General features: G+C 41.9%; 1 protein-coding gene across 1 annotated transcript in view; it reads left to right on the top strand.

Moving 5' to 3' along the window:
• JARID2 (jumonji and AT-rich interaction domain containing 2) overlaps nucleotides 1-25,175 on the top strand; it is a 225,037-nt gene that overhangs the window by 141,518 nt on the left and 58,344 nt on the right. Inside the window, exon 4 of the mRNA XM_082014548.1 lies at nucleotides 18,998-19,167. Within this exon, the coding sequence (XP_081870674.1) occupies nucleotides 18,998-19,167 (170 nt within the window). The remainder of the gene's footprint in view (nucleotides 1-18,997; nucleotides 19,168-25,175) is intronic.

Genomic DNA, 25,175 nt, shown 5'->3' with positions numbered 1-25,175 from the left:
TCTTCTGTTTGTGTTCCTCTCTGTACTTCTTCAGTAATCATTAGATAATCTAGGATGTGTGAATTAGTTGTTGACTTTTCTGCATTGTTTTCGTCTGTGTTTGTTCCTTACTTTGCTGTTTCTTTGGACCAACCCAACCTTTTCTAGTGAAGTGTTCTTCTGCTAGGTTTTATTCAACAGAATCTGCGTGGTTTCTCAATATGAGCCTTAATTGAAAACAAATGTTGTTTCTTGAACATTAGATGAGCTGCTATCTTTAATTACACAGGGCTTGGAGATGGAGAAGGAAAGTCACTGGTCTCATTTGCCTTATTGGCAGCAAAGGGTCCTAGGACTGTTTGCAGTCGACTTATTCAGCTCCCTCTGCTTTACAGACAAGTGAGACTTTCTGAGCATTTGAATACAGTTTATTCTATCAATTAAAAGAGAACAAAACAAAACCTGTCTCTTACATTGCTTAAATACCTATTAAGCACATGAACAGAATACTAATTTAGGTGGTTCTGTATAATGAGCTCTAAATTTCTGAGTCATGTCAGCCATAGAACCTTTTAACGAGGACGTGGAAAACCCCACTAAAAAACTAATGTCAGTTTCAGTTCCTTAATTATTTTAATGAGCGTAGAAATGAAAAGCTCCAAAGCATTGTATTGCAGTGGTTATTTTCCAGATTGAATATCAGAGGGAGGATTTATGAAGATTTTCAGCTACATTGCTGGGGTGGATGAAACACAGAGCAAGAAGGTCTGAGCACTGACAATACTCAATGCCAGCAGCACACTTCATCAACTGACAAGCCCTTGGGAGTTCTTCAATGGGATGAGATGAGATGGCTTTTTGTGTTTAGTTTCTTTTTTTTTTCACCCGTCTTCTTTTTTTTTCCACATCCTCTCCCTCTATATGTATGCCAGCACATACAAATCAGTGGCATTTAGCTGGCGCAGAAAGGGGGTGTCACAATGCAGAGCTGCACTCTACAAGCTTGATAGGTAGGCAGAGGTAATAGCTGAGCTGCATACGTGGGGGTCGTTTACCCCTGGATGAGTGTCACTTTGAGTTCATGTGGATTTTAATTAGGTGATGCAGTGATGCTAGGCACTACCTACATTTCAAAACATGGATGTTACTTGGCTGTCATTCTTCCTTTAATACACCCATGAGTTACTTGATTCTGCTACACAGTCCCTGTAGGAGATGCTGCTGAGTGCACAGTGACAGCTTGTGCGCTCCCCGTGCATCGCAGAAAGTGCTCTGCTCATTCCTCTGGAAAATATTATTATATAATGCAGTGCGGCGCTTTGCTGTGTCTGCTGGGGGATCGCCTCTCTGTTAGGAGGGCTGCATTATCGAGTCGGATATTTTAAGGATAGAATTCAGCATTACTTAATGATAAGTGAAATGTAACTTAATGCATTTATCATCGCTTTAAATTTTCCAGTCTCACACAATGAACATCCCACAGTGTGAGCTTCATTTTCTCGGTAGCCTGTAATATTTGTATTATTTGTAAATGTGCTCATCTATACTGTGGAAAGAAAAATAAAGGCAGGGAACCTTGAGAAATGCCGGCTAATAAAAGATAAGACAGTTGTGTTTTCTGGTAAACAATGAACATAGTAAAACTGGTGATGCTACAGGCATCTTTTGTTATTGATAAAAACAAACTGCTTACTGACATCTGCAGCAAGCAGCCCCTGACTGGTGGCATCCCAGAGCCCTCCTGTGCTATGTGTTAGGCAGAATTGCTGGAGTTCCCATTGTGAAAGTTGCAGTTTTTAAAGGGTTTTGGGTTTTGGTATACTAAAACCCGAACCCCTGCTGCATTCCCCCCACCCTCTCCTGGCTTTATTTTTCCTTGCACATTTATATTTCTCATAGGAAATAATTGAATGGCTGCTGTTTTCTTGGAGATGGTATTAAAAGCCATAGCTATTTCTTTTGGATAGCTGATTACTTTAGCCTTCTAAAGTCCGTGTTGATAACAGTTACAGTCCATCTGCACTGCTCTGGAATAGCATTTCCCATGCTGTAGACCCTTGCTGCTTCTCTTGAAGAGTCCTCGCTCTCTACTGCATCACAGAAATGACTTGTTTCCTCAGGTCATGAATGCCCTCTGCTTCATGAGCAGATTCGCTTCAGTATCACAGCTTCTGTTTTGAGTTTCTCTTAGCACTTGGGAAACTTGGGCTTAGCCCACATTTTTCCTGTAGCTGCTGTCACCCTACTGTGTTATGAAGCTGATTAATTGAATTTTCCTATTTATACTGCTACTTGCACAGCATTTGTAGACCGATTCCCACCTCCCTGCCCCAGGAGTTGTTTCTGAGCTGCTATAAATTAAGGTGCTGTAGTTTTGATTTGTATTTCTTGTCTAGAAGTGTGACAAGTAGGGGAAGTGGAAGAGTAGTACTTTGTTCTATAGTAGTGTCCAAATGATTCATTTAAATAATCACAAACCCTAGCTTTTGACACGTCTCACTTTCCATCACTAAATCAGGGAGGTTGATGTTCTGAGTCAGCTATAGCTGGTCCAAAGGCTGTGCCTTGTGCATGATTTTCCTTCACTAAATATAGTGGGGAGCATTGAAACATTGCCAGGAAATCCTTGTAGAGAGTTCCTTGCTATCTGTTGAGAGGGGGATGTAGAGTAAGAGCTGCACTGACTTGTTGCTTGTCCCCTACGACCCAGGGAACCTCATGGCCACCGTGGTGGGGATTGACACCACAGATCTTCTCCGCTTCTCTTGGCTTGTTGAAGAAGACATAGGCCACTTGTTTGTTTGTGTGTTGTTGTCTGTCACCAACCCCACCGCCTGGTTTTTGCCTTGAAACCTCCTTTCTTCAAGGAAATGATTGTATGTGGTAATAGGCTGCTAAATCTTCCTAAAGGAACTGCTCGGTAAAACTGAGTAGTCTTTAATTTGACACTCCTAATGCTGAAGCTATGAGCAACAGCAGCTGCTTTGCTTTGCATCTGCAGCTTGAAGGTGATGGCAGTCCATTGCTTTGCTTTTTTAAAAAAAATTATTTAGAAAACTTTCTCTAAAGGGCTAGAGCTGGAAAGGGACTTAAGCTCTCAGTTCCCTCAGAGGCATGTTTTGCAGGTATTACGGTGTCTGGTTCACTAATTTTGGTAGGATGAGTTCTTTACTAAGTCTGGAGGAGTGTTGAATTTTGATTTTTGATTGTCTTTAAAGCTTTTCTTTCCCCTCAGGGAAGGGGAGAGGTATGTAAAATGCATTTAATTATGATGGTTTATTATCTCATTAAATTATGAAATGCCTTCTGCAGAACTTATTATAGTAATCTAAAAATTGGCTATTCATATTTCTGATCTTTGTCTCCAATCCTTGCTTTTTATTGCGGGTAACTTATATATGTATATGTGCATGTGTGTGTGCATATATATGCATGTATAGAACATTGAATAAAGTAAAACTTACCTATATGGTTTAATTTTATTCATCTTAAAGCTTTGTGAACCAGATAAGTCATGTCATGCTGGCTAAGATCATGCAGTGGCTGTGAAGAGGGATTCTTAGTGACCCAGTTATTTCTACTGTGGCTTCTGATCTTGTAGATTTATATAACAGTGATGCACAGAACACTTTTAAAGCTGCCTGGCTGCAAGGAGTCCCTCATGGGTAGGGATAGCCTTGGTGAATGCACAAAAATACAGATTAGCATGTTTGGCAAAACTTGTAACAAGAGTTTGAACCTTAGGAGTTTGAACTGTATGAGACCAGGGATTGTCTGCATCTGGTGTGTTTTTAATATTGCCTATATAGATTTAAAATGTGAAGTTGGAGTCAGTATCTTTTCCAAAGTATAGAATTTGAATATTTAAAGATGGAATTATATCTTGAATTTCTTCCAGAGACAATATCTGCCTCTGTAGGCAATAGAAAGCCATCCCAGGAAGACAGCAGGTCATGGAGTAGATGGACTGGAGTCTGGGATAGCTTTAGAAGTGGTTTTGGGTTTACTGATGCAAAATCATTCAAGTCTTAGTGGTGGTGCTTTGCTGAGATTTCTAGATAGCTTATGTTAATTTAACTTAAGAGCTTTTAAATTAATGAAGTTAAAACTGGCACAAGAGGCTGTATGGACAGGCTGTCTTTTTGATTTATCTGTCAACAAGGCACTGGTTTAACCTACTCTTAACCCATAACAGTCCACGTGGATTTGAAGTGATTTAACAAAACTTATTTAATTAAATTGGGGCAATCTTGTGTTGCCAGCAAGGCCTCAGGAGAAGCGTCTCTAGTTCTGCCTTTTGGCATTTTCTTCCCTTGGTAATGGTGTGATAAAAGATGCATTTATTTTATTTGTTGACTTCGTTGACTTAATTCTCACCTTCAAGCTATTAACATTTCCTTTAGTGCTAAGGGCAGTCGCTTACACAACCCATTGTGGTTGCATTTGTTTGTTATTTTGAACAGTATCCCTAGCTACTGAACCATAATTAATATAATTTAAAATAGAGAAAATACTCATGGGTTTTATTAAATCCTCCATGTATTTGTTTACCTGTGGCTTAGTGGTTGGTTGGGTATGAAAAGAACTGCGTATTTTGTCAGATTTCTGCAGTTTTCTAATCAGGCATGTTGCCAGCTGCATTGCTGTTCTCTCCTCGGTCGGCTGGTCCTTGTGGTTTTTCCATTTTATTTTCAGGTAACTTTTACTTTCCTGAACATACCGATGGCTCTTTGCACTCCCTTGCAGTGTTTTACTTTCTTTATTGCTCCAGGCCTTACTGCCTACTTTCTCATACTGCTCAAGAGCTCTTTCCAATTTCACTTCTTTTGTTCTTAGGCAGGGTTTCGTGTGGTGTTTTTACCAATTGCCTTTCAGATGCATGGCTTTTGAGAACAAAATGAACTGGTGCTGAGAGTTCATCAAATGTCCACCGGCGGTCCCAGCTGAAGTAATTGCCAATTTCTTGCTGCTCCTGTGTGGGAGCACTCTGCCACGACCTACTGCACGGCCTTGTGGCAAACTGGCCTCAGGTGCTAATCTGATTTTAAACAGGCTTGGGTGCCATTTTTTTCATAGGATTTTAATCCTGCTTGTCCTTCTTTGGTCAACCTCTAATTTCAGCCTGGGAAAGGGACAGAAAAGTAAGGTGATTTGCCTGAGGACTCCCAGTACATCAGTGACTAAACATTGGCTCAGCACTGCTGAGGAGAGGCGGCATCAGGAAGCACCACAGGGTTTTAGACCTTTTTGGACAGATTTACAAGACTATGCTTAGTGAGGTGGCATTTTCCATGCTGAGCGGAAGGGAAGTCCTGTCCCCCAGTGCCACAGGTGACGGGGCTGAGTGGATGCTACTGATGGGCTGTGGCAGAGGCAGTTTTGACTCCAGTGGGGTTTGAGAGATGGGCACAGCCAGCTGTAGCAATGGGTGGGAACCTCTCTCTTGGAAAGAGACTGTGAAAAACGCAGATCTGGGAAGAAGTTTAAGCTTAGGTGTGCAATCTGTTACAGAGGATCAGGTCGCAAATAAAATAAAAGCGCTAGGATACAGCGAGGAGCAAGCCTATCACATTTGAGCCTCAGTGTCACCATTCACATTTAAGACTAGGTGTCAGAGGTGTAGAGCAGGCTGACGTGTGTGTATGTACATACACAGTGGGAAGTACTTAAGTGCCAGGTTGAGTTTGTAATGCAACGCAGTAAGAGGAAGACATCTCACTGCCTGTCACAGAGCAGGTTACCAGGAGATTAAAATGGCTGAAGATGATCTCCTCTCTAAAATTAATGAAGTATCAGTGTGTTTAGACTGACAGAGACATCTACTGAATGGGACCCAAAGGTTGTTACAAGCATGTGTTCCTGGAAATTACAAATGGTCTTCTCTCGGGGCCATTCCTTCACTCTTGCTATCAGGTGTCCCCTCGGGCTGAACACTGGCATAAGGTGCTGGCTGGGCACAGCTGATCAGTGGCAGGCCAGGGCAGGCCAGTCACACCTCAGGGACACTTCCACAGGAGTCCAGTGTGAGCCAGCGTGTTGGCCACTGCCGAGCAGGACACTTCGCCCTTGGTGGACATAGATCAGCAAGTGCCCAGCTTTCATGTAGCTCAGCTGCATTTGCCACCGCTGGTGTAGACAGCACCTGGAATGCCATCCTCTCCTTTCTTGGAAGCTGGGACTTTGCTTATAACGGTACAGGTAAGAGTGCTGGGTGATCTGCTCATGGGGGCAGAAGTGCAGGAAATCAGGTCTTGTCATTACCATAAATAAAAAATAAATAAAAGAACCACAAGGTTATTGTGAAAAAAACAAACCCAAATTTGTCTTCCTTGTTGCAAAATCTTCATGCAGACTAGGCTCCTTGTTGCAAAAGGGTTGACAGAAAAGGGGACTACACTGGTATTGCTGCCAGGCACATTTTCCATTCAAATTTTACAGTTCAGTAACTAATGTGTTTCTCAGTCAGCTTAGGGTGATCTTAATGCAAGCTGCTACTGGAAAAGGTAGTCCTGTTCTTCCCTCCCGTGAGTTCTTGCCACCTCTTTTGTGCCAACACCAGCACTTCTGTGCTTATGAAACCCAACCCGACAAAGAAAAAAATCAACCTATAAATTAATTTTCAGCTAGATTGACTTCCTTAGCCAGCTGATTATGAGGTCTCAGGAGCTCTGGTGCTGGCATAAGCAGGAATGTGTCGCTGGAGATGAAGGGAAGAACGTACACCATACCTCTCTTCTGCAGCAACCTTCACTGAGATCAGTTTAAACCAAACTGAGCCCCTCATTTGAGGCAGAAAGATGCAGGTGGGGCAATGCAGTAGTTTGCTGTTCCAGAAAGGTATGGTCCCACTCCCTTCACCCTGCTCCCGCCTGGATGGTGTGTTCCCATCCCTTCCTGGTCTGAGTCCATAATGGGATGCAGGATTAGAAAAGGAACGTGACTTTCTCCTTCCACTGTTAGCAAGCTCTTAGTTTGTTTGGGATGTACTATCAAATGTCAGGCATCCTGCTGCTCACATACCACCATATCCTAATAGTAAAAGTAAGGAGGGTGTTAGGGAAGATGAAGCATTGATAAATCTCAGTCTTCTGTGAACAAAGTTGTCTCAGAGGGACTGTATTTTTGTCACTTCCCAGACAAATCTGTGGTGCATATGCACCGTTTGTGCATGTGTGGTTGTGTGTGTTTTTACTATGATTACCTGGAACCCAAATGAGTTCAATATGCATCTTATCTTTTTACTAGAGTCTCCTGGGGTGGGGGGGCATGACACATGCAGCAAAAAGCAAGAGAGTATTGAATACTTAACCACTGCAGGTAAAGAAAGCAAGCCTGCGGGGAAGGCTATGGATTGTGGTGGCACAGGAATTGTTACCATAGTTTCCATCCATATCATTAGTTCCCAACTACTTTATCTGGCATTCGGGAGGAAGAGAAAGACAGCCTGCTCTGGCAGGCCAGCCAGCCCCCTCTCATAGGGTTTAGCATCCCTCAAAGAAGAGGTGTAGGGTGAATGGCCCCTTTCCTTTTCAGGCCAGTTTGACTGGTAGCAGGATGTGGCATGGCTTGAAAGAAGGCTTGAACAGAGTTACCGGGACAATTGACTGCGTCTGCCTGATTGACTTGCAAGAATGGGCTGTTTGACTCCTGGGGAGGAAGCCTGGAGAGATTGTGGTTTGCTTCCAAGAGAAACATAATGCAAAAATTTACAATTATGTAGGAAAAAGACCAAAAAGTGGAGAGAGCACCTGCTAAAGTTTGTTTTTTATCTTCAGAAGTATGTAAGGATAGTATAGGCGTAACATAATGGAATATACTGATTTTTATTTTATTTTTTCCCCTCAATAGCTCATTTGCTTGTTTCTATTTAGTAATCCTTTTTGGCAAGATGGTGAATGTGATTGATGGGTGTTCTATGCAAAAGTGATCATTTTGCTGCTTATCAGAATCAAGTCTGTGCAGCAGATAATAGGATGTCTTGTGTGGTTTTTTTTTCCTCACAGTGTGTCTAAACATTGTAGTTTTAGAAGAGAAACGTTGAGTCCCTAGTAATAGCCAGATGGTAGAGGAGCCTTCGAAAGGCTGGCCCCATGGGAAGTGCATATATCTTGTTTCAGGTGTGGTTAAATTGCAAGCTGCAACCTCTGCAAGAGGTTAAAATGCCTGCAACTTACTGACTGTGTGACTTTTTTTTTTTTTCTTCCTGCCAGCAGATGGAAAATTTTATTCAAATGGTAGGGATTAATGAAGGACTTAATTGAACAGGAAGTTTTTCAGCCATTCAGATGATGGCTAAAATGATCCATACACTGTTACTTCTGACATCTCTGCCAGAAGTAATAATCTTGGGCTTTCTGGCTAGTGGAAGTTGCTTTTATGGTGAAGGTGAAAGATTGTAAGAGTTGAGGTACGTATGTTTTTCTGAGATTGGAAAACAAGAATGAAATGATCTGTAAAATAACTTATTTTTAAAAATAAAAAAACCCAACGAGCAATTGCAGAGAAAAGTCTGCTCAAAGCAAAAAGAGACTTTCCCTTCAGTTGCGCGGCTTTGATCTTGCATCCTCTTGAGTTTTAGCACTTGGTCAAATTACTAGGGAGGGAGCTGTGGATATGTTTGGTATCATTTGGCATATCATTCACCGTTCAATCTGAATCTGCAACTGTTTTGAAGAGGAATATGGAACAAAGGACAGCACTGAACTTATCAGGAACCGGGCTTCCGGGTAGTGCCGGAGGGTGTCGCACAAGTAAGAAAATGGGGAGCTCTGTCATCTGAACTGTGCTGGTTTTGTTTAACGTCTCCTGGTTGGGAGCTGGGAAGCAAATGGGTTTTGCAGATGTCCCTCAGATGTCTGAGAATGGTGAAAACGATACTAGTGAACGATATTGAAGTTGCACGGTGTGTTGTGCTAAAAGTAGCTTTGACTTCCATGTAATTAAATAGGGGGGAGATGCTCAAGTTTTATGAAAATGGGCAGCTTTTAACATTCTGTTAGGCTTTCTTCCATAGGGTGGGAAATCTTTTTGTAGAGCGAAAAAGGCTTTTGAAAAAAATATCTGTGGTAGATAACAAGGTTGCTGTTACATGTAATCCAACGCAGACAGAAGGATGGTGTTGCAGAGCGGGTGAAGTGAAAGGGGAGACCATTTTGCGCCCCTAGGCTTCCCTATGCTGGCTTTACTGAAATACCAGGAAAATAGGAGGATTGCTTCGCTCTTCAACCTGCAGCGAGTCCAGGCAGCAGGACATTGCCAGTTCTTTGCCAGTAGGTGGAGACCGTGCAAGTGAACTGGAAATTACATTCTTCTTCCAGCCTGGAAGGTGTTTGTTAGTGTGGAGTTCCCCTTGTTTACCTCCAGCATGTGGGACAGGGTTTAATGTGAAAAAATAGGTTTGTTTTTGTGGTTTTCTCCTTGAGGAAAAGTTTCTCAGGACATAATACTTGCTCAGGCATCTGCTAGTGATTATTAAAAAACAAGCAAATGTGAACGAGTTCCTGAATTTTTTTTTCTGATGCTGTGGTTTTGCAGTTTAATTTTCTGGCATGTGGTGGTGCATTTCTCTGTGCAACAAGATGGCCTAGCCTAAAGTCACTTCTTGGTGACGTGCTTTCTGTAAAAATCGCTGGTATGGGGGGGTGGGTTTGGCTCAAGATGAGAAGTAGGAGTCTTGGGTCATGCTACAGGAAAAGAGGGGGAACCTCCATTTCTGGATGTGGGAACTGGTAACTCAAGTCTGCGTTTGCAGAGTGCTTCTGTAGGTATCCATGCTCAGCTGTGCTTTGTAAGCAGCTTGCAGGGTGCTCTGCTGAAGAAAACCCAAGTAGCAGATGAAGATAAGAAATGCTGCAGAAGAAGAATGGCTCCAGAGCAGGGTGCAGGAGCAGAAGCAAGCTGTGCCCGGGAAGGGAGCATGGGGAGGAGTCAGAAGCTGTTGAAGCTGATGGTACTACTGAAGTAAGTGCTCATCAAATGGCACTCGGTGTTGATCCACACTAATGTGGTGACTCCTGACGTAGCTTAGTCCCATAGAGTCAACTTGTCTTTTCTAGTATCATAAGCTGTCTCTAGTGAATAATCTGCAGCATGCATAGCCGAAAGAACAGCAAGGAAAGAGATGTATCCAGGACACAGCCCCCTTCAAAATGGACTGCTGCAATACATTCCTGTTTCTTCTCCCTTCTCAGTGGGAATGCATTTGCATTATTATGCACACTTGTAGCTTGTGTGAGCATATCGGAGCTGGCCCAGTTGAATGCTGTTGGCTGTGGTGGCAAGACCAGCAATAAACAGGACCTTGGGAGGAGCGTTTGTAGGACCCACAGTGAAGTGTCTGCAGGGTTGATAGATTCCCAGGTGGACTGATGAGTTTGAAGACTTAGCCTGGATGGCTTTATGCAACCTGCAGTATAGACACAGCTGGAATACAACCCATTACAAAGGTGCTTATGTTCTTATACTAGAAATGACGCTACTCCAAAATAGGAGATTTTAAGAACTGTTGGAGGACAAAGGAAGGGTGGTACCACCTGTCTCCAGTGTTCAGAAGGATCTCTTCTGCCATCTGTTGCCATGTACAGCTCACCACATGCCTGTATGGAGGAGAAAAAATTCCTGTCTAATCTCGGGTGGGACAGCGCTGGGGAAAGTGGATTTAAAAGAGCCACTGTCTTGCTGAAGTAGATTGTCCAGATCCTACACTTCTAGAGGAATAAGCCTTTGGACCTGGATTTATGGACAGTCTGTAGGACAGTTGCTACAGTGTGATCTGTTGACAGAGGCAGATAACTGTAGGAAAAGAGCTTCTTGGGAGCTTCATTCAGCTGCCATATCCTCATCGTGCTCCCACTGCTCCTTCCCCCTGGGCAGCAGCTGATAAACCCTCCTGTACCTGCCACGGCTGCACATGGGATGAGTGGAAGTTTTTGAGTTTTTGGTGGTAATTAAGGTACTTAAATATAAATCAACCTTTCTCCAGCTGCTGGAGGCTGGGCTGGAAGCATCCCATTGTTGAGATGCTTGAAGGTAGATGTGTGGGTTTGTAATTTTATTGGGCTGGAGTTGTGCCTTGGTAACCCAGGGTCCTATTTTGGTTTGAGCATGACGAGAGCTTGCGACCCTGTGTACAGGGCTGCAGTGATGCAAATTGCGTACGATAAGCATGGACTGTTCTTGCATCAGGTCCAACTAAAACCAGTTGCAGCAGTAGAATGAGGAGACCCATGCTTCTGGAGAAGTGCTGCAAGCTTGAATAATTACGTTTTTGGTTTTTTGAATTGTTTCTCATTCCTCTTTGCTTCTGTATATCCTGAGGTCTATGGAGGGGACTCAAGTTAACAGTGGGAAATCCTACTGCTGCATCAGGGTAGCATCAAAATTCCCTGGCCAGCATGGATGTTTCAGCACAAAAAAACCAAGGCATTTAGTACCCAGTGTGATTCGTTCCTCTCAATGTTATCTAGACCACTGAAACACCTGAACTGTCTGGATCCATACCTGAAATCTGAATGCAGTGTTAGTTTTGTACAACTTCTGTACCATCTAGTGTGGGCCTTGGTATAACAGGCAAAGTCTGTGTCCCTGTGTCATTGTGGCCGCTTGTATTTGCGAGGTGGAGTATGTACAACGCTTGTATATGGCGACTGGAGTTGTCCAGTTCCTGCACAGTTAATGCGGTTGTGGGTGGTAAAGAGTGTCCAGTGACTTTTAACTCCCACTTTGGCCAAGGCTGTCTTCTACGTTGTTTTAACAGCCAGCTGTTTCACTTAGTAGGTATAAGTATCTCTGCTAAACTGCATGAAGTGAGGCTGTTTTGGAGACTGAAAATACCTTCTTGTGATCAGTGAGCATGGTCAGGAAAAATAGGTGATTCCAGAATTAATAGTAATTTGAGCAGTTTTTAGTGAACAAGTTTAACTTGCCAGCTGTGCTTAGAACTAGTTGTTAAGCATATGGGTTAGCTCAATCATCATTCATTAAATGTCATTCCCAAGCACCTTTCCATTGTTTGCAGGAGAGGAGGTTCTCAGAAACCAACTGTTTCCCATTTAAACCAAACACAAACAAACAAACAAAAAACCCCAAAGGAAAATGTGCATCCATTCACTGTGGTTAAAGTTTTAGAGCAAAAAGTGTTATTTATGGAGATGTGCCCTGCTAGGCTCAACGATCAAGGACTGAATGGAGATGGGCTTAGTATTTTACTTTGATTTGTTCACTTGAGAATTTAAGGCTGGTTTAAAATCATGTTATTAATTCAGGCCAAATTTTAAGTTTTTGTACCACAGAAGGTAAAAAAGCTTGGGTGAATAAAGGGATCAGTAAAAATAACTTCTGAAAATTGTTGTATTCAACCTTACTGGAATGTTTTATTTACTGAAAATTAACCCAGATTCTTCTAATCAGGTGACAGGATGAAGAATTATACTCTGACCTAGCAATACAGGTCTGGGTTGTGTCTTGGATTACATGATCTTGCAAATTATTTTGAAGGAGTCACGTCTTAGAGTGACCACATGCTTGGCACTAGTTACCTGCACTTGGTTTCTGCATGGATGGGAGCGACCAGGTCTCTTACACTGTAGTTCCTTCCTGGTACAAACAGGTGTAGAGATACAGATGATGATTGAATCTCAATTTCCACTACTGCAAACTTGCTGGCAGTAGCAACTGAGCTGGCATGTTGTTGAAATGGGCAACAGATACCACTGATACAGGCAGAAAATACTACCCCAGAAGCTTAGGGGGATGTGGAAGGGAAAATGCAGTTCAAAGGACTCCTTCATACGCCTGCTTTCTGCCCTTGGTGTGATGCCCTTTATTCACCTGATGTTGTTAACTCAGGACATGGTAGTTGCAGTGGCATGTGAATACATACAGATAGTCAACGCTGCCTAGTACTACCAGAGCTAACACTTGCACTCAAGTGTGCTCCAGGGAGAGCCAACAAGAACTCCTTGTATTCTGAAGGCAATTCCCCCCCCCCCCCCCCTTTTTTTTTTTTGCTTATCCAAGTAACGTTCACCCTCGCAGTTGGGAAGAAAAAAACTTCTTTAATAGAAGTTTAGGCAGTGTTGATGTTGACAGCTTGTTGGCTTGAATTCTGGAGCCCTGTTCTCGTGAACAGGTGATCCTCTATAAGGTTACTATTTCTTGGGCTTGTTCTCAGGATTAAAAGGGTGAAATACAGTTTAGCTGTGCTTCCTGCTGGTGTATGTGATAGTGATAAGGATTTCCCCGCTGTCCCATGGAGAATGATACCTCCAGCACCAAGTTTTGCATGCTCATCTTGGGCTTGCCTAGAAGTGCCTGTCACATGGTTGATTTTGTTTGAGCTGGAAATTACACACTTGATAATCATCTGATCTGCAGCAGACTCCTGGCTATTAAAGCCTAAATTACTTTTTTTTTTTTAATGAGGGCAGAACATATCTACAGCCTATCACTTTCAGATACGTTCACCTTAATAAATGAAGCAGCACACACAAAGAATCTTTGCATACTGGCATGTTGTGTGCTAGACCAGGTGTTGTGTTGTACAGTGCGATTAAACTGAATGTGTAAGTTATGTGTCGGCTCTGATGAGAACAAAAGACGGTGCGCTTCAAACCTGATCTAGATCAGGGGTAGGGGCAAGTAAAACTCACAGATAACTATTTCGTCAAGCCAGCAAAGTGTCATAGTAAGGAAATAAATAACGCAGGTACATGGCAGAGGGGAAACTATGATGGTCTTAGCACAGAGTGATGAGCACAAACAAAAATAAGTGAGACAGAGCACCCATCTGTGCCAGAGCCCTCCCTGTAATGGCTGCCAGTGGCTGATGGAAGGATGGCTGTAATGCTCGACTGTGACTTTGTATAGCTGTATGGGATGGTCAGGTTGAGACAGCAATATGGGAAAGGTCCCACGGAACTTAGCTCAGCTGTAGCCATGTGAGAACAAAACCCAGAATGAAAAAAAGTAAATATATGGTGCACTGAATTTCTGCTGCCCATATTGAGGGGCATAATACTGGAAGAGATCCGGGAACTCCAAAGCCTAACTGAGCAACAAGAAGAAACCCAAACTCTCCCTGTTTAAAGAGGTATTTTGATAGAGGATGGTTCTTCAACAGCTAGCCTTAGGTCAGGCAGAAAGCAACTCTGTATTTCCAACTGTCTATGCAGTGTTTGGTGAAAAATAATACCAGCTCATCGCCGCTCGTTAGTAGTAGCAATTTTAATGTGATTAAAGTAAGTATCTACAAATACTTACATTGCAGTTTCTCAGGAGGAGAAGCAACAAAAGCAAAGTAACTAAATACCGACGCTGCTTTTAGAAAGGCAAAGGTGTAGATTGCTTTGCTTTAGCTTGCAGGCTGCTCAGTAGCAGCTCAGAAAGTGAAAAACACACTGCATTGAAAAGGAAATGGAAATTTATCATGAAACGGTGACACTCAAGCAGCTACTTAAGCTACGATTACTACAGAGTTTGGAAATATAACTCTGGTGGTGCCATTATAAAGAAAAAGGGCATAAACATCAGGTAACAGAGAAGTAGGAAACAGTGCAGGCAAGAGTGAAGTTCAAGGAGTAAGCAAAAGGTTGTGAGAACAAATATCGTAGTACATGACAAGCAGGAAGTTTTGTAAAAACTTGCAGATTGCTGAAGATTAGAGAACGTTTGAAAAAGTTTGTTTTGCAAATCTCTTCCCTGCTGAGATGCTTGGGTATGAGGACAGCTGCTTAGCCCTGGAATTTACTATAAATAGATTAGTATGAAAAAAATATATTAAAAATCAATTCAATCATGCATATTGTTCTTTATGTATGTTTTATAGTACTTATGCTTTGCTTTCGCTTAGGAGTTATGGAGTGATAAACTAAAAATAGTCATATTTTTTGTATCAATGTACAATTAAATCTCGCGTACTGATAATTTAATACTTGGTTTGTAGCTAACACAGCATGTGCTGTTATCTAGAATATTAACGTTTACTAAATTTAATGCAGACTGGTATTACTAGCCTGAGCTTTGCTTTGCAAAGAGAAGACTGCCTTTGTGCAGTAGGTGTTTTCTGCCTAAACGTGTTCTTTTCTGCAAGCTAAAGGAATGGTGCTAGGATATTCTATTTTAAAAGACATTTCTGAAGTACTTTCAGCTAACACGAACTGTAGTGTTTTGATTATAAAGAATGCATTTTGCGTAAAATACTCAACTAAAAATAAATTCCAGTCTAGAGAAGCTTCAAAAAGTATATTTTGCGTTGGAAAGAAGTGTTTTGTAGCCTAGACTAAGTTTGTACACTCGGGATGTTTGTGTCATGGAGCTTTAGTCTCTGAATGTAATTTGCTGTCTCGGACCTAAACAGTTGGTTCAGTAGAAGAGAAGCATACCAAAAGTAGATGAGGCTTTCTCGGGCTGAGGCTCTTTTGAACTTGGTGTGATAGGTAGGTGTTCAAAGTGTCTCAAAAGCAGTAGAAGGAAAATAACATTCTGTTGAGAGAAGGTGAATTACTATTTAGTTTGGATATTTCTGGCTGTGTGTTGGGTGCTTGAATGATGCTTAGACATGGTAGTATTTTGTTCTTCCCTCATCCTTTTCCTTCTGTTTGCGTATTTGCAAGTCATATGTAGCGTATACACTTTTGATGAGGACAGAGCGAGCAATTTATTTTGAGGACGCAAACAGGATTTTTGTTGTTCTTTTTGCCACTTGTCCCAGTCTGTCCCCTGTTGCCAAATGCCCACTAAATAGGTCATTCCAGCAAAAATCATTGCATTAACAAGCAAGGAGCAAAGCCATACTTGTGGTGTTATATGTTTATCATACACAAAATGTCTTTCTGAGCACTTATATCACTTCCTTACATATTCCATCTGGTGCATATTCTGTCTTAGCGGTGCGTGAGTGAGTAAGACGGGCTGCTACGCTTGATCTGATGCAATCGTAGTGGAGGGGGTACCTCCTTTTTTGGTAGGAGCGTCACACTTATATTGGATTAAGTGTAACATGAAACCATACCTGAAGTAATTGGTTTTACGCGTCTAGAGGTTTTTATGGGGATATATGATGTTATTAAGATCCATAAAGTTCTTCACAAGGAAGCAGTTTTATGTTGTTGACCATGTTTCAAAATACATGTTTTTCCCTTGCTGGCCCACCTTTGAAACTGTTCATCTTTATACAAATCTGTAGCAAAGACTGCTTAAAAGCTTGACTTTTGTTTCCTAACCTTGATGCCTCATCCTAAGAATAGCTTGTTTCTTGCTCATGGCTCACTCCGTACACCCTCAGGCATTGAGGTAGGAGCCCATGGAGCAATTGCTGGTCATTGCAGAAACCTCAAGGATGCTGCAGTCACAGAAGGGTGTCATCGTTTACTAGCATTCATAAATCGTATTGGTGATGCTTATTCCTCATAACTGATCAGGGTTTTAATTAAAAAATTGATAGTTCAGAAGAAACTGGCCTATTTTTGAGGCACTGGCGAGTGCAGGCCAGGTGGGAGGAAGTATGACAAACATCAGCAGAGGTGCTTCAAATTTGTATGTGGGAGAGGAAGCATCTCAGACACATTTGACCGTATAGTAACAGGTTTCCGCAGCCTCCCCGGGAAGCGGCAAAAGTTCACGGTCGTAGCCTGAAGCTGGGTGGAGGGAAGGTCTGGCATTTTCAGTCTTTGCTGAAATGAAGGGTCCCCGCAGGCGCCTGGAGGGTAGTGAAAAGCCAGCGAGGCTGTCAGGCCAGGCTGCGCGCCCCAAGGGAAGCTGGCAAGCAGAACGAGTGGGGAATTGTTTGTACTGGAGAAGGGCAGCTAGCAGAGAGTGTATTTTCAAAGACAGACCAAACCAAAAGTACTTTCAATTCACGAATTCATTTCATGTCTATGCCGAACCTGCAAGTCATTCCCTTATCTCCTCTCAGTGGTGGTGGTTGTGGAATTCTCCCCGCTACTTATCTTTGATCACGTGCGATTTGAGCAGCTAGTTTCAGAGATGCAGGGAGTGGATAGTGTATGTTTTTAACAGCCCGGCTGAGGAAGCACATCAATGGGGAAAAATCACTCTGCAGATGAGAGCAGCAGGCAGGGTTGCTTGCTAGCCTTTATAGTCTGGTTTCTGGTGAGGGAGTGTACGTTACGTGCAGCACAGAAGCCAACGCAAAGTGTTTTTTCTCTGGCTGCATGTGTGTTTTTTGGTGATAGAAATGTAGTTGGTTGAAATTAAAATCCCATTCATCCTGCGCGGGAGTCCTCTGTCTGCTTGAAGGAATAGAGTTTTGTAAGGCAATCTGAGTAATTTTGGGGATATACAGACAGATCTGTACAAGACCTTCATTCTGGAAAGATAATTGTTCATAGATACGAGGAAGTGTATGTGTTCAACAGTCTTTTAGTTCTGGTTCACAAATGATGAGCACCATGATAAAAAAAATTATAAACACCATGCTATATTTGCCATTAAGGAGATGAAAATAAGCAGTGAGAATGGCTGGTGTTTTTTGTTTTTTGGGGCAGTGGGGGTTGGATAGTGAGGACAGGAACAGTTTTATGTGGAGTTTAGGGAGAACATTGCTGATGCTACTTTTGTTCTCTGTTTTCGTTAGGGAACATGTATATACATCTACAAACACTGCTGGGATTTTCAATATTTTTTTTTTCTATTTCAGCCACAAAATTGTGGAATTTTAAAATACAGTAACAAACCTCTTCTTATCCAACTATTTAAGTTTAATATCCACAAAAAGAAGAGGTTTGCCAATTACGTCTTTCATCCACGGTGAACGATAACTGTGCTTTCCTTAAGTCATAACAGTCAAGCCTGCTGCGGAGTGACAAGACCTGGCTTTTCCTTCAGTGTTATTTGATACATGTTTCAGTTTGACATTATGTAAATACTCTGCTATTAGCGAAGAAAATGACATAAAATTGCATCCTTTCTCAATGAGGTTTTAAGTTCTTTCAGTAGCTTCTCTCCTTTTTGAAGCTGTAATAAAGATCATAATTAGAATCCCAGTTGCTTAAGTGAGAAATTAGCATGTTCTTAAATGCTGAGCTGAGCCAGATTCCCAGTGAGACCCCCTCCGGGTATCTGTCCTGCCCCACAGCGCTTTCCCTAATGCCAATTTGCGTTTTAGACGTATTAAAGAAAATCATATTCATTGCCATCTAGGAGTTAATCAGAGCCTTCAGATAGGCTTGAAATAATTTGCAGCCTGACTGCCAAAACCACCTGCATTTGTTCATTTCCTACAGCCATACCCAGGCATGCTCTAAAACTTACTAAATGAATGTCAATCCATCGCCCAGTACTAGAGACAAATTCACTTCATGCATGTCCTTCATTCTTACAATCTTGTCACAAATACTACTTAACCCCACCCTGGACCTCTTTGCTTACTGTCTTCTAGGCTGTGGCCAAGGGAACAAAAAATCTACTGGCTTTTACCTGATATTTTCCCTGTCAAAAATATCTTTCCCTAAAGGTTTTAATTTGTTTTTGAAGAACTGGGCACTGACATAAATACCTTATCTATTAATATATATTTTACCATGTAAATAAGATTCTAGCAGATTGGAATAAATTAAAACATTAATGGGGCTAAAATAAACCTAATTTGTAAATTAATTAAAAACAAGAAGCAAAGAACACTAACACTTAAGACATTTTCATGGTGCAAAATACAGATTTAATTTCCAAATAAGTGAATGGTAAACTGTAATTGTATGATGTGCAAGAAAATACTTGGAACATATGAAATAGTAGTCACAGATTTTATAGTCAAGATGTTCCCTTTCTGGTTTTCCAAATTATTGCAGAAGATACCAAAGGGTAAAGAAAACAAATTACTGTCTTCGTAATTGACCCAGGTAGGGATATCGTATTGGTGGGAGATGGATTGAGATCTCGTTCTCTCTTTCTTTTCTTTTCTTCTTCTTTTTTTTTTTTTTAAAACAGTGAATTTTTATGTTCTGATGTCTCTCCTGCAAGTTCTGCCTAACGTGCTTCTGATATGCTCTTGTTTCCACAGGCCAAGGCTGCAAGCACAAAGGAAGTTTGCTCAGTCCCAGCCAAACAGTCCCAGCACAACTCCAATAAAGATAGTGGAGCCGTTGTTACCCCCTCCCGCCACTCAGATTTCTGACCTCTCCAAAAGGAAGCCCAAGACAGAAGATTTTCTCACTTTCCTCTGTCTTCGAGGTAGGAGTCTTGCAGCAGCCTAGGGGGATAGCCTTATTCAAAGAGCGGGCCGTAGCACCGCACCTGAGTAGCACCTAGACAAATGTACTGGTGCTACACTTGAATATATTCTGTGCATTTCAACTCTCAGCAATTTGACTGTATCTGCAGCAGGACCATTCAAGTTCATGGTTGTAAAGACCATAAAATGAGGCCAGTAGTAGTGCAAAAGGAAATTTCTTTTATGCTTAGCACTCTGTTATCCCGAATGGGTTTTTGTCTACCTCTCATAAGTCCTCCACATCCTCCTTTGTTTTGTCTGACTATAAACTGAAGAAATGTTTAACTTGCCTGAGTACTTGTTCCTGCAAGAGGAGAAACCTGGTTGGAAATTCCCCTTCTCTACCTACTCACTGTCCTTTATTGTTCCATGTGAGTGAGGCTTTTCATCTGACAGGGGGTGGAGGGGTTGCCATTGTTCTTAGCTGTCCCAGGAGCTGGACTGGTAATTAAACTAGGTGAGCTCCTCCACTCTGCAACCCATGTACAGACAAGGCATCTGTACAGAGAGATACCCAAATTATCTCACGGTAACAGGTGCCTGAGCCTTGGCTGGAGCTGTATGATGTGTGTCTGGGATTACTGGTGTGTGTCTGTGAGCCTGCGTGTCAGACTTGGGGACCTTAGCATGAGGTACAGCTGACTGTCCAGATGAAGCTAAAGAAGGACATCTTACCTGAGTGGTCATTTTTCTTGGGACTGTCCACAGCCCCGTGTCTTAGATCATGTATTGAAGATAGCATCTTTCAGTTTGATCTCCCAATTGTTGTATTAGCTCTTGTGGTATGTTTCTTTTTTGGCAGGTGCCCTCCCACCCCTGTCCCCGTAGCTAGGGGATGCTCCATCCTTGACGTGCGGTAATGATGCCTCTTGCTGTTGTTTTGTCCCATTACCTGCTGAAAGGGTATGCATTTGTTACAGATAGGGCTTGTCTGCAAAAGTCTTACCTAGTGAATCCTTCAAAGCTTGTGTTTTGAGTTCCCCTTTGCAGTTCTGAGGTCTCCGTTGCATCTGTGAGCAGCACTGGTCAACACCACCCATAGTTTCCTGCTGAGGCCTTTCCACCTTAATGCGCATGGTTTGATTTCTTTTTTTCTTCTCTTCTGTCAGATTTTAGGCTAGTGGTAGCTTTAGACTGGTTGCTAATATATCTGTCTTGACTCTGATCCAATATGGAGCCTCCATCCTGTTGGGACTTCTGGTAAAGCGGGTGGGTGGAGGGAATGGAGGGGGATGGTTTTCTAGCTTTTGTGTTTGTTTAAAGGATTGCAAGGAGCAGAATCTAATGGAGTTTAAAGTGGCATCACAGTCCTCTGAAATTTAATCTGTGGAAATGTATTTCTAATTTAGTCTGCTGTGAGGTTGATCAGTCTGTTGGCAGCATGTCACTGCTGTGATCTGGGCCAACTGCCACAGTTGTTGGTGGGAAAATTCAGATGGTGGGGGTGTGTGTGTATGTGTGTGTGAGCACACATGGCTACATTCACACACTTGTTTCCACTGCTTGCTAACTAAGCATGTGTTATTTATAGCTTTGAAGGCACTTGCACTTAAAGAAAAGCAACCTGTGTGGGGATGTGACTGATCTCCATTTTTATCTCTTAGCATTCTGATTTAACTATGCAAATGGGAAGCACAGGTACTTTTGTCCTATTCCAGTGCTTCATTCCGAATTTTTTTAAATTACTTTAATCAGTGGCTGTTTAGCTCTTGCACCTGTAATTTTCTCCTTTGTTATTCATCTGTAGAATAATTGATGTTTTGTACTGTCAATTAAGAACTTGCAATTCATTCCTAATTTCTTCAGTATACAGGAGTACTCATATATTTCAGACAACACGTGCGTTCAGACGGCAAGATCCCAATTACAATTACATTAAAAACCATGAGGGAAAATCTGCTTTGAGTGCCACACATGGCATATTCTTGGTCTGCTTGAACAGGCTGAAGAAAAGCAGAAAGGGGAAGCTGTCAGCTCTCTGTTTCAGCACCTCCACAAGCTTATTGCTTCATCACCCCTGTATAAAGTCTGAAAAGAACCAGTAAAAACGGGGGGGAAAATCTTCTTGGACATCTGCTACCTGGATGTGTTTCTGTGGAGGAGCAAGAGGGCAGATGTGGCTTGGAGGGAGAGGGAGTGGGGTTGTTGAGATTGCTATTAGCATGCTTCTGGCTTTGGTGTCTGAACTGCTGTGTCCTTCAGGAGGCCCTGGCTGCCCCAGATTGTGCCCATTTGGCCTCTCAGGTGGTTTAGCTCCAGGTGATGGTCTTTCTTGATGTTCCTGTTGGAAAAAAGGAGGTGGAAGCTGGTTCTTAATATGCTTGCAGAGAGTTCATGTAGCAGCCTGCTGGTACCTCCAGCTCCAGAAAGGTCCCACAAGTAGTCCAGGCCACTGGCAGGCTTAGTTTGGTGTGGGTCTTCTGGTGGTACCCAGTGAGCCTGGAGAGGGAAGGACCAGCAGCTTACTTAAACACTGTGTAGGGAAAACTTGTGATTTTTTTTTTTTTAAGGGGTTTGTTTTGGTTTTGAACCTCTGCGCTATTATTTATTGAAGTGTTGAGGGACTCAAAATTGCTTGCATGGTGGGACATGTGGTTTTTCTGATTTCTGTCCAGATATGTCTGTCCAGCCCTGTCAATTTGCACTTTCATAATGAAATGCAATGCACAATTACACGGAAATAAGAGCACAGGACTTTGAAAGTTGTTTAGTAGTAAGCATAGTAGTGATATGATCCAGGACAGTATGTTTGTGTGTGTGTGTGTTTGAGGTTTTTTGTTAGTGTTCTTTTTTGTTTGTTTGTTTTTTGTTTAAATTGTTTTAGAGTTGTGACTCTCTTAGGCACTAGTCCTTCAAAATCTCTGATGATACGGACCCTGCATTCATGGTCAAAGCTTTACTTTTGCAAGGGATTCTTCTCCAGGACCAGTGTGAAAACAGCTCTGTCATGTGATGTCTCTGTCCTTGTCCCACCACACCCAGCGTCAGTGTCAGAAGCATGGTGTAAATTTGTGGCACCACGTCAGTGTGCACTTTCATTTTCTATTTTTAAACAGAGAAATTTTAAAAATTACAGTCACTGCTAGAAGTTCACTCTTCAGTACTTTGGGGGGTTTATTTTAAGTGGCAGCAGCCGAATTCTGTGAGTGATCGAGCAATACTAGCATGCGTCACTGTGGAAGAAAGGCCCTTGACATGTGTAAGCAGCTGTGTTTAGGAAAAGGAGTCTCGCATACCTGGCCTTCTCCTATGTTTCAGAAAATCTAATGATTCAAAAAACTTTTTTTTTTTAGCATCCTGTAATTTCAAAGGGAGATAATTTAACCAAGATGACCTGCTTGGTTTCATTATCCAGAATACTAGGGGCTTTAGACATTTTTTTAATTAGTTTGTTTTTTGAACCCTTCATTTGATAATACAGTGTACTAATTACTTTTTAAAAGGCAAGCAGAGCAGAATGAAAAAGCTGTAACAGTTGATGAATATCTGAGCACCCTGGAATACATCTCACTGACCAGACTTGACAGGGCTCCCCTGCTTTCTATTATTTTAAAATCCTTCTTTTTTTTTTTTTTTTTTTTTTTTTAAATTGTGACCTAGAATTTCCAACACAATAAGAAAGGGAATAGCACAGATATCTCTGAAGTGTTTGTCTGCCGCATTCTTATCTTTAAACAGCTCCTTTGAAGGAGCCTGTATGCCCTTTGCCAGAGGCATAATTAGTATCTTTCAGCAGCATGCGTAGATATGAGTGTGTCGTCTCCATGCAGTTGTACAACAACTTTCACTTTTACTGTATTTTCTACCTATGATCAAATTTTTCTTAATACCTTCTGTTACAGTGTATTTAAGTTACCTTTACTTTCCATAGTTAGTTACAGGTTAAAAATATTGCGAGTGGAATAATATAGGGCTAAAGGGGGAAAAAGAAAAAACTCCCTGTGAGCAATGGATCCTTGGCAAATGGTGATAACAGGAAGGCTATGATTAGGAGCCTACATTTTTAAGAAGTTTTCCCATGATCAATTTTCTAATTAAGTTGGGCCTCTGGGAGTTACGTGCTAGAGAATTTCAGGGATTCCTAAATAAAGATGGTTTAATTGAGATCTCACAAATCAAGTTTTCAGGCTCTTCTAACAACTGTTCTGCAAAACACGTTACTGTTTGTTTTGAGTACTGCAATGACTTAATGATATGATGATTTTGTACAACTGGGCAAAACCAAAATAGAAAAATCTCACTGTAGCACATTTGTTCAAACTTCAGTAACTTCTAAATCTCAGTGACACAGTTCTCTTGCAGTTTGCCCTTAAACAGGCTTTTTGTTTTAAACACCTGGTTTGGTTGGTGGGCTTGGGGGCCTTTCATCCCAGTCATCTCTTGTGCGGCTTAATAGGAGGTATTGTACTGTCTGTGCCAGTAGATACCTACAGAGATTTTTCCATTACAACAGGAGAGGCCCCCAAAACAAAACCTCGGGAGCTCTTAATTTTGGGCATGTTAGAAAATGACCATTAATTTGCATAGCTTTTAACAAGGCAGAAGGTATGCTTGCTTGGTAATTCAGTGTCAGTAGATACACTGGCCTTCATGAGAGTCAGCGATGGTATCGATCACACTCTTGAAGTCCCAACCTTCCAATGGAGCATGTTGCCACCATGGAGACATGCTCATCACATCAGACTAAGCATGTTAAATAGAACATCAACTTGATTAGGCTGGAAACAAAGCAATGAAATGCTAACACCATCCAAAAATGTAAGCTCCTTTGCATTCTAATTTAGTTTTTATAATTGCAAAATAATACCAAAACACAAAGATTTAACATAATTTATTTAAAATACTGGAGTATGATTTTTTATCAGTTTTGTTCTTAAATAATTTGATGTCTGAGACTGAAATTTTAGAATGGATTGAAAACACAAGAATAGACTTTGGTGTGTAGAATCTTAAGCGCACAAACCATTTAATAAGAATAAGTTTGCATTTAGCAACCGTAATCTCACAATTTTGAAGTTCTTTTTTAAAGTTAGGAGTAACATTGAAGTATAAAAGAAGAGGTGTATCTCATACATGCAACTATTTAGTCCACCTGTGGAATATGCTTCTCTGGGCTGGTAACTCACTCCCAGCGGTTTAGGATAAAAGTAATTTAATCAGTGTTGGCAGGGAGAAGTGGATATGCGGGCTCACAGTGAAAAACACATGTTATGAAGTATACAGAGAGAGCCTGGCAACAGACATAGTGACATTATTCCTTCCTAGGAGGTGGGAGTGTTGTTGGAGGGTCATCCCTCCAGACGTGCAACGGAGGGTGCATCTTCACATCAGTTTGGGTCTACTAGGAGATTTAAGAGGTTGCAAGTGCTGCTGAGTGAGAGAGTAGTGTGTATGTAGTACTGCAGCTGAATCAAAGTTTTACCCTATCTTCACATTTTGGGGCCCCTTTCTGATGTTAATGATTCCAATATCTACCCCTGCAGAAAGCCACAGGATGAAATTAGCTCGTTGAAATGAGAGACTAATCTTGTGGTTCAGTCTTTGTATTTGCCACAGACCCTCTATGAATCTCTCAGTGAGCTGCTTAGTTTTTCTGTAAAATGAGGGGAAATATTTAACTCTGTGTATCAGTATTGATGTAGCTGCATGTTGACTATGGATGAGCTACCAGCATAAAACCCAAGTGCTCTGGTGGCAGGAACAGTGCTTCAAAACCTCAGTGCCCACAGTTTTTGGCACCCAGGTGGGCAACATAAAGTATTCTGGCAAAGGCAATTCCTGCCCTTCCTCCCAACCAGAAACCTGTGATCCTGCTTCTGTAACCTGTGAACTTACTGTAAGGTTCAGTGCTCATCAAAAGGCTTATTTTGTGCTAGCAATGGGGCTCAGGATGTCTTGGGTATGAAACACAGCTTGGTAGCCTTCTGGGAATGGCAGTATGGTGGCTTGGGATTTGCAGACTTGTGTG

The sequence above is a fragment of the Phaethon aethereus genome (genome assembly GCF_964289735.1).
Source record: "Phaethon aethereus genome assembly, chromosome: 2".
Taxonomy (NCBI): domain Eukaryota; kingdom Metazoa; phylum Chordata; class Aves; order Phaethontiformes; family Phaethontidae; genus Phaethon; species Phaethon aethereus.
The sequence above is the reverse complement of the archived record's forward strand: the minus strand, read 5'-3'. Positions and strand labels throughout refer to the sequence as shown.